Genomic DNA, 12,204 nt, shown 5'->3' on the forward strand with positions numbered 1-12,204 from the left:
GTTGGGTCACTAAAAACTTACCATCTACCTTTTTTGTTAAAGTTATAGTGACACAATCAGTAGTGGTTTACAGAAAATAAGATTCTAATAGTGCTCTGTGTCCAAGGGTAAGTGCTGCAGCAGCAGTAACCTGTGATAATGCAAAATTAAAGCCCTCTACCAAAGAATACACTTCCATTTAGCCCAAGCAGACTTTAAACTTACTTGTGCAGCAAAGTTAGTCTCAATGCAATGAGGAACAGGGTGATTTCTTCCAAGTGGGCAGAACTTGATTGGGCATAATAAGGTCATTACTGTTTTCATCAGCAGTCTAGGTCCTCTACACTGACCATATCCACTGAAATAAAATGATTTTATGTAGGCTTATGAAAATACAAAATCAAATAGGTCACCTCAAACTACTAAATACACTGGCAGTGCCTAAAGTGAGCTTTCCAAAGACAGACAACCATTACTGATTTAACGTTATGCTGCATTTTCTTGCCAACATAGATGAGATAGCCACATTTATGTGAAAATGCTCAGCCGTATGAGGGTTTACTCTAAAAAGTCAACTCACACTCCTATTTTTGCTTTCTACTGGCTTCTATTCAGCTGTGAGGCTTTTTTACAGCATGCGGCCTGTTTTAGGTTGCACTCTGTAACTTAGAAATAAAATCTCTGTCAGCTCCCCCAAAAGTCTTTGCTGGCATCACACAAAAACAAACTGCCATTGTTGTAGACCATAGCAACTCGATTTCTTCTAGCTTTAGCCAGAAGTTTCATGAACCACAATTATACTTGCTGCTGCCATGAAGTCAAAAGTATTTTCAATCTACCTCTCAGATGACTTTCAGACTGAATATAATAGAAGCAGCTTAGGGAAGGAGTATCTGAAAATCAACTTGTTTTTTCTACATTTTCATCTACTATTCAAACCAAGGGGCTTATGCATGGATATCCATGATCACAGGTTTTCCCCTTCACAAAAGCTGAAAATTCTTACTCCTAAAACATAGCCAGCTGGGTGTTTACTCATATATATAAACATACATGTGTGTGTATCTCACACTCACACAACCTCCAGCAGGATATTTTTTCTTCAATTGTGATAGCTTTATCGGCTAACAGAGAAACATGCCTGATTAGGGGTTAATATAATATGGACACTTACTTAAGGTTATTCTAATTAGATTCAGACATTCACAAAATAAATTTATCAAGAGACCTACTACGGGAATCTCAAAAAAGTGGCAAGCATCCTGAAAAAACAAGAATATCTCATCTTCAAAACAGCACTTCACTTTTGATTTTCAAGTTTTACCACTAAATAACAGGTATTACATTGCAGTACTTTGGATAATATGCTTTTTCCTAAAATATTTCTAAGGACAGCCATTAAATTTAAAAAAAAAAAAAAAAAAAAGGCACATTTTTGTGTGTTACAATCACAATTGTTAGGAAGTAGTGAAAAAACAGCCAAGTTAAACTAAAGTCTTCAATAATAAACAGGTTAGTTTATTTAAAGTCTTGCATAAGCACCTTTTTTGTATGATTATGGTCAACAGTCTTGATCAGAACAGGCCTCTCTCCTTATGTTTGCCTTAAGCAAGTGGAAGCTGGAAGGAGCAGTAAGAGCTTAGGACGACGTAAAAGACAAGAACAAAAAGGGCCTGTCTGATGCTAGAGCCTGTCAGAGCTGAGGAAGATGGTGGTTCAGAGAGCAAAATACAAGATATGTTAATTTAGAACACCTTTTCAACCCAAATAACCTGAAAAGCAGGAACTGGATGAAATTTTTTACTGGTATTAACCAGATAGGCATCTCCAACTCACTCTCCTACCCTGTGGCATGTTTAATGTATTTATTTTTTAAACACAGGTTACATAAGTAAAGCACAACACTCCCAACTTTTCAGAAGCAGAACATGAAACTGAATTTTCAAACCCAAAAATTCATCTCATGAAAGAACGTCTCCTTAATCTAAAGGCAAACAATTCCACTTGCATTTTGAAACACCTTTTTCCTTTTGAATACAGAAGGACAGTTGTGATTAGGATACAGCCAATCCAACATGGAAGATTTGAAGGGTATAGAAAAAATTAAAGTGACATTCAACCTTCTTTGACATTTAACTCTTCAAGACCCCAAGGTCTGTAGGTGAACTGCATCTCCCCAGTCTCACTGTTTATCTTTTTCCCCTGTGCTAAAAGCCTAATAGCATCTTTCAGCATCTCTCTACTGAATTTACATGGAACTATGCAAAGTTATAGTAGCTGAAAATTTTAAATACCAGTTCAGATAATTGCAAGAGATAAAGCAAATTTGTTCTTAACTGTCCATAATCATCCTCATGTCTGTTACTAATGAGGGTGAAGGCTTTTTGTTGCCTTTACTCATGAAATATCCTGAAGGAAAAAAATGCTATTTGTTAGTATAAGTGTAAAGGATAGAAGTCTAAGATCTAATTAGATAACAGTTCTCCCAAACTGATCACTGAAAGATGAATTCAAACCTAAGAAGTTAAAGCAATGCAAGCATGTTAGTTGAACTTCAGCTAGCAAACTCGCAAGCGATGAACCTCCTGGTATTTCCTCGCACATTACAGAACTGTTCAAGATCTCAAAGGATGCAATTTTAAGGTAATGACAGGTTTACAAAGGAATTTATTTTAGGGTAAGAGCAGACCCATTTCCTATTTCAGTATGCTTCCATACACTACAAATAAAAAGATTTATCAAAGGATTTCTCCTCTCAAAGGTAATAAAGAGCTCTTTTAACATCTAACATGGCAGTCCAGCTTCTCCTGATGAATTGCATACTTTAGGTAATTTTTTTTTTCTGTCTAGAAAAATACAATTTTATCACTTCTACCACAAAAGTGACATTTTTCTTTGGAAAAATTTGTATGTGTAATTTGGAGGCAGAAATTAGTTAGTAAAATGTAGAAAATTGGTATATCAACTCTGTTTTCAGTAGAAAACATAATGACATCTTAACAGTAGAGCCTGGGTGTCTCCAAAACAGATAAAGTTCAAACAAAAATGTACATCTACAAAGACTTTGCAAAGAAACCTAAGAAGTTCTTATATAAAAGGAATCTGGATGAAACTTTTTCCAGTCAGCTTTATCCAAGGAGAAATCTGAGTAACACAGCCTGAAACCACAAAAAGAGGCACTAGAAACAAGAACGTAAAGAGAAGTTTCTGGACATGACTCCCCAAAGGAACTGTGGCTGAAGAGCTACACTGAGCTTTCCCTTGCAGCTTTCCACATCACCTTGGCAAACTGTAGCACCACTGAGTGATCATATTCAAATTTCAGCAACTCTCTCAACACCCTGCTCAAGAGCTACCTAAATATTTCCTTTTAATTAATATTCCTTGAAAATAGAAAAGAGACAAAATATATTCACTCTGGATCACAAAGTTTAACAATGGAGGCAATTTTAGGATGTTTCAATTTTAAGCAAGCAGGCTTTCAAATCTTAGTAAGACCATTGCTCTGGTTTGCAAGCATTATAAAATGGATTTGTGCCAGACAGGACTGGGTGCACAGAGGGAGGAGAGAAACAGTCAAATCTCTTCAAAGGAATGTTATGCAATGGAGTCAGGTACCTACACGCTACTAAGGACTTGGTTTGTAGCGTCTAGAAGTAGAAACAAGATACAAACTGCAAACTCTTCTGCTTCCCTGCATAAAGACATACGAAGAACACAGCTGGTGAGGAAGATCAGAGGCAGGAGAGAAGCAGGAAGCGTTAACTTCACGTAGCACAGGGGCACCTGAAATAGCTCTAGGTCAAAACAATAAACACAGTAGTAACCAGAAGCTGTGCTCAAAAAGCTGATGGCAGCAAACCATCACAGCAGGCTAGTCCCTGGCTCTGCCAAAGTGCTACTTACTTTTTCATACACCTGAATACTGTACGCTATGGACCAGTGGTGAAAGCTCATATTAAGAGGTGTCACAATGTCTTTAAAACCCAAGTAAGCAAAGTTTTATCCTCTGGTAAAAAAATTATAGTACAGCCATAAAATGTCAGCCTGTATCAAAAGGTATGAAGTTCCACATTGCTCAAAATGCAGTAAAGGTTCCCATGATATTTTATTTTCATTTCATTCAAGATTGTAAATTGCAACTCTACCCTTTGAAGGCCTCAGACTTGATCCTCTTTTACTAACGGCTAAAATGAAGGATTAATCTTAGAAAGAAATTCTAAAAGTTGTTGCACAGCTGTGTTTTCCAGCAAAGGAAGAATAACTCAGGACCAAAACTGCTTATGAGGTTTTCTCAGGGCTGCTTTTCTGCTTAGGGAAAGGTTACTTCCCCTGCCCTTCCCACCACATCCAGCATTGCCCCTTACGAGAAGCAGACTGGGGAAGTACAGCTCTGCTACTCAGTGCACTGTCAGGTCTCCAACTAAAGGAACAGTGATGAACATCAACACCTTGCACTTAAAGCGACAAAGTGAATAACTCAGAGGATACTTAACACCCATTGCTCCTCCCCCCAGACTGTTAACATTTTGCTATCATCTGTCCCTACATTATTTTATCCTTTTAAGATATATTAATATGCAGATATTCTCATAACTGTGTGCTGTGGAACATGTAACATTTTCACAACTTCTATTTTGTTTTTATGATACCTGTTAAGAAGTGAGCTTTTTCTGACAAATTAATTTATAAAACCTGTTTCACGTGTTCCGTATAAGAAAGCTGACATTACTCTGGACAGGAAAGGCATTTGATTTCCAGATGCACTTACCAGAAACTTACAAGAAGCTAATGATTTGATGACAGAAAATAGTCACTCACCCACTGAACACACCAGCAGGATTACTATTTAGTTCATGAAGAGATTGGTAAGTCTGCTTAACAACTGTTTATCTTCAATATAAAGTTATTTCCCTCTAATAGCAATTTATCTTGGAAAGTCTCTGCACTTAAACCCGAGGAGAAAAAATCCCGAATATGAAGCACAATGTCATTTATATTAAAATCTCCCCAACATATAAGTAATCTGCATCATTAATTCTCTCAATTATACACACTTTCATCACAGCTTGCTGGCCTTGTCTCTGTGCTTAGAATAAGTTCTCCAGTCAGATTTAATAAGTGTATAGAATTGATGGAATACTTATTTCAGTCTACTGAATAGATTTCAGTTGAAGCAAAAGCTCCAAGATCTGATGCAATGACCAAACACAGTCTTAATTCAGATTTCTATCACAGTTAGCTCTTTGAATTGACATTTGTACACCAGTAATATAATTTTAAGAAACTGAATAACCACAATTCAACTTCCTTAGAATCCAGTTCCTGAAAGTATTTTTATGAATTTGCTCGCTTCTGAACCAAGCGTTTAAATACAACCTAGAAACACATGACAAGTTAGACTTAGGTACCAAGTGAAAGCAATGCTGGCAAAAACATATTAAACCCCCACAACTTTTCTTATGAGTCATCTTCCGTAATTAGAATTCTTTTGTAAAGGATACAAGGATTGTTGCTATCCATGCTGCAGTTATCCAGGATCAAGGGGATGCCGTCTAACTCATAAACCTAAATACAAACAAAAGATTAATTTAATGGATGTCTCAACAATACCAAGTATGTTTCCTGCAAGAAATGCGCAAAAACGTAACAGGGATGTGTGTTTCATCAAAAATATTAAACACGTTAACATAAATTGCAGAGTGAATCTGGTATTATCAGCAGTAAGTATCACAAAACAGTAACACCAGCGGACAAAAATTTCACTCTTCCTTCATTTAGCATGTGTTTGACTGAGGTATTTTCTGTGTCGTGCTTCTCGCACTGAGCCAGAAAAGCCGTTTATTGACAGCTCATGCTTGCTTCCAGAAGGAAGAACCAGAAAAAAAAATATGGAGTGAAAAAATAGGAAACTAAAAGTTGAAAAAAACCTATAAACATGCACACAAGTTAGCATGGGGTCACATGTCTTCTGTACCTTCTGAATTTATGCAAACTTTAAAAGCACTGTGTTACCTGTATGTACCTAAGCACAAATTCTTTATATCAAGAGCCACTGACTTTTTTCCTTTAATAAGGTGTTCATTATGTTATTAGCAAACTAGCAAAGATGAGATCTGTAATTTTTTATTTTTGATACATATATACACATGTGAATTCACAAATCACACTAATACATTTGTGTGTGTGGATAAGATAATAATGTATAATCCTAATAGTCATATGTACATAACACACCAACACTACCAAGAGTTCAGAAGCTGATGTTAACAATAAATATGTAGCATAATTATCTTAGTAAAAGTATATTCCATAAGAAATTTATCTAGACTTCTAAGGTATACTGTAACACCATACATCATCATGCGTATTTATAGCTTTAGATAGTGTTACTTATTTACATGAAAACCTGTTTTAAATTATCTGCAAAATTTCAACCTTGGAAATATTTTCTTAAGACGTATAAGCTTTTTTTTGGTTTTTTTTTTTACATTACAAAAGTAGTTTTAAGAAGACTTCCGGGCATAAAGATTGTTTATATTCTTATAGTGATACATTACTTACATTGTTTAAGCCACTCCAGATACAGTCCTGGGCAACCTGATCTGCATTTAAGCAGGGGGGCTGGACAAGACATTCCCCTCCAGAAGTCCCTCCCAGCTATTCTGTGATAGTGAAACCATACTTGTCCAAATCCCAAATCATTTATCCCCTTAAAATTTAATTTCAAACCAAGAACTGGCAAACAAAGCAATTTAGACGGAATGTCAGTTTAGGTTGTGGCTTGATGATGGGTTTCTCTCTTCCATCTTTTTTGCCCAAAATAAGATGCTTTTTTATGTACCATGTAAATCAACAAATCATAAAGTTTACACTGCAGGATGAATCAGCTTCCCAAAATGCAATTTGTATGGCAAGAGAGGAAAGTTGGGTAGTTGGAGATTTAGATGGGAAATCCAGAATAGACTATTGATCAGTAAAACTGAATTCAGAGGCAAATCTGAGCACTCTTACAAGCTCCATTTCATATAATCTTGTTGCAGAGTCTCAAGATATAAAATGAGAAGGTAACAGAGATAGATATACAGACAGGCAAGGCTTACATGTAAAGAATCAGAGATCATTGCCAGCTTTTAATATCTAACTGGCACACCTGTGCTAACATGCATAATTATATCTACATAAAATACAGTTAACGCAAATTTTAAAACACCCATTCCTTCCACAAGATTTTCATGTTTTCTCCACAGGTCACGCATCATGTATGATGTCATACTTCAAACCTTGAACAGTGACCTTTCACTAATACAATACTTCTGCATGCTTGGGAAACATTAGTTCTTTGATTTTCACACTGTAGTCGAACTCTGACATGCCTACAACGTTGCTTCCTATTTTCAAACTGCTGAACACTACAAATTAATCTAGATTAAGCGTGCCAACTGAAATAAACCATGCAATCTGTTCCAGTTCAATTCAATTCAGTTCATTTAACAGAGTAAGTAAGCATTTGGGGAAAATAAAATTTTAGTTAGAATCCACACATGCTTCAAAAAGTTACTTCAGGAATATGATGAGATTCCTTCAAAGTTAAGTGGGAACAGAAGCAGCAAATCACAGCCTAAGTGATACCTTAATGTAAAACCCAAACGTCAACTACCACTGCCTTACATACCCACTGAGAGTCTCTTAACATCATACAATTAAACTGTGCATATAATTTGAGCAAGTTAGGTATAGCTTTTGTCACCATGATGCCAGCTTTAGTATGTCACCTAGGACTTACTACACAGTGAAATGAAGCAAGGAAAAGAAAGTTTACAACAAACCCATCCAAGACAAACCTATATACTTCCTAGAGTGACCTGTGAGGCGAAAAGCTCTGATTCCTGAGCAACCACTACTACAGAAGTTCCAGTGCATGTCAGCTGTTCCTGTACCACCAGTGATCCACTGAAATAGCATTTTATGGTAACCTAAAATTCATGCCAGTGTACTGTAATGATCTGGGCTGCAATGTGAGCTAGTCTGGAATTGCTCTACGTGTAGCGGCGCCATTTCTGCAACAAAAGTGCCACAGATAGTCAAAGGAAGGAATCACTGTCCCCCAACCAGGCTGTCCCACTTGCATGCTGAGTCTCTCTCAAATCTCACTCTCACCTGCCTGTAATCTCCCATGCCAGCAGATTTTGTACATACCAAGAAACCATCATCCTAGGTCTCAACTTCTTAATATACTGCCCGATATAAAAAAGTTAGTGAATTTTTCCAACTAATTATTTGCCTCAGAGTTTTTCCTTTGAAGAGAATTATCTCTGAAATGCAACAGTATAGAGCAAGGCAGCAGACCTTTTGCAGGGATCTTCTGCAGGACTTGGGAAAGAAGTCTACTGCACAAGCCTCAAATAGGGCACAAAAATATCCTGGGAAGAAAAATATGTAGTGGTCGGTATGAAATTCACTGCAATTCATTCAGATTTTAGAAAACATTATAGACAGAACCTAAGCAATAGGGAAGTTCTGGTCTCTGTGTGGTAAACATAATTACTCACATTGGCCTGTGTTACAAAAGGTCACTAAACCTTTTCTTCATTTACATTACTGACAACATAGCTGGCCAATAACATGGAACTGCACTGTACTGTAACAAAACCACAAGGTATTTTCTTATGAAGAACTATAGTGCTTTATTCTGAACTATGCTGAAACAGTAAATGAAGCTGCAACCTATGTGTAGGCTGAAATCTCAACTGCATTTAAGTTAATTACAAAAAAAGTTACCTAAGACAAGTTTAAAATTTAAAAAAATACAGCTCTGGACTAGTGATATCTAGTGTTTCAGTCCAGTCAGTACCAAAATCTTCACCCTAATGTTATGCTGTCAATTTCTGAAACTGTATTCTAAAAAGCAGAAAACAGAACATTCAGCATTCAAAGGCAGGTACCAGTCTCTGCCAGTTAAAAAAGGTGTTTTTCACAACACAGTTTTATATTGCTGTCCGACTTGTTTTCTGTACTTGCCTCTGAAACATAATGAAGATTGGTTATCATGCCAGTGCGAAATTTAAATGCATTACACTTTAAAAAAAATGCCTTCCCCAGTGACAAAGCAACTGCTAGTTTTTTTTCTTTTTCTCTGTACATGGAATTTAATAATCTATTTTGACTACTTAAACCAGATGCTAAACAGAAGCCCATATAGGCAGAGATGCTATTTAAAAAAGAGCTTATGAAGGTGACCAGCCAACACTATATATGCCCACTGCTCTCATGGCCAAGGAATAATATAGGGTTTTACTTGGATGGTCTGGGACATGTCAGTCCTGAGGAAAAAGCTATGCTTTTTTCCTTGATAACCAATGAAAATATTAAGACCAGAATTAAAGTTTTTATGTTATCTTACAGAATTCACATTTATTGACCAATATATAAATAAGGTCACTAACATAATTAAGGATATTTGCCTGAAGAGACCTACTTCTGATAATCTCCTGGTATTTTCTTATGAAGTTCACAGAAGTAATTATCATTAACACAATCATTCACAGCAGAGCCCAGAAAAAGTATATAAATTAACCATAGACTGTTTCTTGAATCTTTCCCTCTAGCAGCAACAGAGCCAAGCTCAGGGGTAAGAATGCAAATTCTCTGAGCATGACAGTGCTTGTTGCTCAATCTGCGTGCATCTAGTAAAATGCAACTACAATCTCCACGTCCGGCAACTATACAGACTGTAACAAAAAACCTCCAGCAAAAATGATCTCTTCAAAGAATCATTAACACTTCAGGCATTAGAAACATTACCTAATCAGTACTATTACGCAAAACAACCATTATGCCTTTAGATAACAACAGCTTAATCATAAATTATCCTTCCATCAGAATATGACCAATTCTCAGTCTTCAACTGATGCAGAAAACAGAATGAGAAATATATGTGTTTCAGTCCCAGAAATACCTCTCTTTCTTAGAAGTTTTATTTGGTCAAACTATAGATAAGCAAAAGGAAATGAGTTCTCACAAACTGAAGTGGACTACTAACACTTGGAGTAATCCATGCTAACACTTACTGTCCCTTTCACCTGTTGCTGGTAAGTACATCTAAAAATAGACAAATTTCTAGTTTAAAAAGTGGTTGGGGGCAGGAAACACATATGCTAGAGAGAAGTGAAAAAACAGGAACAAGCAAGAACTATTTTTATGGAAAAACTTGCAGATATGACCTTCATTACAGATCACCTGTTTCCTACCAGAGTAAAAGTCATCTCCAACAATGTTTAGATCTGGCGTATTAACTTTCAATTCACATTATGGAACTTGAAAGAAAAAAAGGTTTCTGGGAGAACAAAACTGGCAAACCACATTTTTATGGACTTGGCTCCTTTACTGCATTCTTTGCAATGCTTCTAGTTCTGTCATACAGCTAGAAGAGTTGAAAAACATGCAGGTAGCAGCACATGGTTCAGAGGTGCAGGTGTGCCAGAAGTCAGCCATAGTTTGCAGTGGATCAGGATTAAACTGCCACTACCCTACCTCCTTGCTCAGGAGCACTACTTTGCGTTTCTCATTTACCTATTTGCTGATTCTCATAAAGCACAAAGTAAGAGTACAACAAATATTTCTGATACCCATATTTCTCTGACAAATTTGATTAAAACTGGCTTAATGGATACAAAAGCTCGAAGAGGTGAAGTAAAGGAGAAGGGGAAAAATAACACAACTGGGATGGCATGACCACAGAAAAAATAAAGAGTATATTAAATTGCAGAAAACACATGTATCGACTATATTTTCTGTTTTCTTTGAGCACCCCACATTACTGAAATTATTACATTTCAACATACTACAAGAGCTGAATCATCAGGATACTAACACCCATCTTACATGAAACAGTACCATCCTAAACTGTATCAAGACGAGCATAGCCACAAGATCAAGGCAAGCAATTATTCTCCTTGATATTCATTAGACAGCAACCTACTCAAGCGGCTGCAGCTACGCCATGCAAAGAGAGGTTGAGGGAACTGGGGTTTTTTTAGCTTGGAGAGGTTACTAAAAAGACAGAGCTGCTCTCCTGACTCAGGTTCACAGTAGTTTAAATTGAGAAAATATGGTCATAAAAATGAAACGGAGAACGTTCTGACTGGATACAAGGAAAAAATTTTTTACTATGAGGATATGGAGCAGGTTGCCCACAGACATCATGGGATCTCCATCTCAGAGTTCTTCAAAGCTTGTCTAGAAAAGCCTCAAGCAACCTGCTTTGAATTCAACATCAAGAAGGAGGTCTCCTGAAATCCCTTCCAGCCTGAATGTGCGCGTCTAAGATTCTTCCATCTTTCTCAACAAAAATGAAAAGACTAAGACCATGGAAAGAAGCGTAAGTCCATTCTTGTCCTCACATTAGTTCAAGACCAGATTCTTTCTACTCTGGTAAGACCTCTTCTTGGTTATAAAGCTGGAAAAAGTTGTCAGAAACAATTTATCAGAGTATGTAACAAACAGAAACAGTTCTAGAAAAAAACCACAACACTATTCTTGCCCATTGGTGGAATAATCCTGCATATTCACTGACTTCACATGACAGAGAAATCTTAAAATAATTTGTATTTTTGATGCCAGACCATTCATATAAATTTATTCCTATTTATTGCCTGGGAGAAAACAAAAAGGATTCCTCAACTGTACAAAGTAAGACAACTTTGGCTTTCTAGAGTAAAAGGTAAGAATTTTGCACAATCAAATATACTGAAGAAATATCTGGGCTGGCTGGGAAGAAAGTAAAGGAAGGAATAAAAGTAAGGTCTAAAACCCACATCTCATGCGAAAACCAGTGAACGCATAAGCAACATTACTAACCTATGGCAGAAGCTTGCTAGTGAACACAGTAACCTTTAATCAACTTCAAGGAAAAAAGTATGCTCTATTATCTAAATCCAGGAGCACAAAAAGTAATGGACTTAAAATAGAATGGTCACATTACATGTTCATAAAATATTTTTAACAGCAATGGTTAGTCAAGCACTGCAATACACTGAAACACCTGTCTCAAAGACTCCTGCAGCAGTAAGTCTCCACAAATGACCTGACAAATCTTAACGATGAATACTCTAACCAGTCCTGCTCTGGACAGGTAAATAGTTAGAAACCTTTTGAACCCCTTCTGTCTCTAAGTTTACAAGACCTTCTTAGAAAATCATACTAGAATGAATCATGCCAAAGAAA

General features: G+C 36.6%; 1 protein-coding gene across 3 annotated transcripts in view; it reads right to left on the minus strand.

Annotated features, from left to right (window-relative positions):
* Positions 1-12,204, minus strand: part of ATXN10 (ataxin 10) — a 104,220-nt gene that overhangs the window by 12,118 nt on the left and 79,898 nt on the right. For all 3 annotated transcript variants that reach the window (XM_055712034.1, XM_027805554.2, XM_055712035.1), the window contains exon 10: positions 5,484-5,547. In XM_055712034.1, the coding sequence (XP_055568009.1) occupies positions 5,484-5,547 (64 nt within the window). The remainder of the gene's footprint in view (positions 1-5,483; positions 5,548-12,204) is intronic.

Source organism: Falco cherrug, chromosome 5, assembly GCF_023634085.1.
Source record: "Falco cherrug isolate bFalChe1 chromosome 5, bFalChe1.pri, whole genome shotgun sequence".
NCBI lineage: Eukaryota > Metazoa > Chordata > Aves > Falconiformes > Falconidae > Falco > Falco cherrug.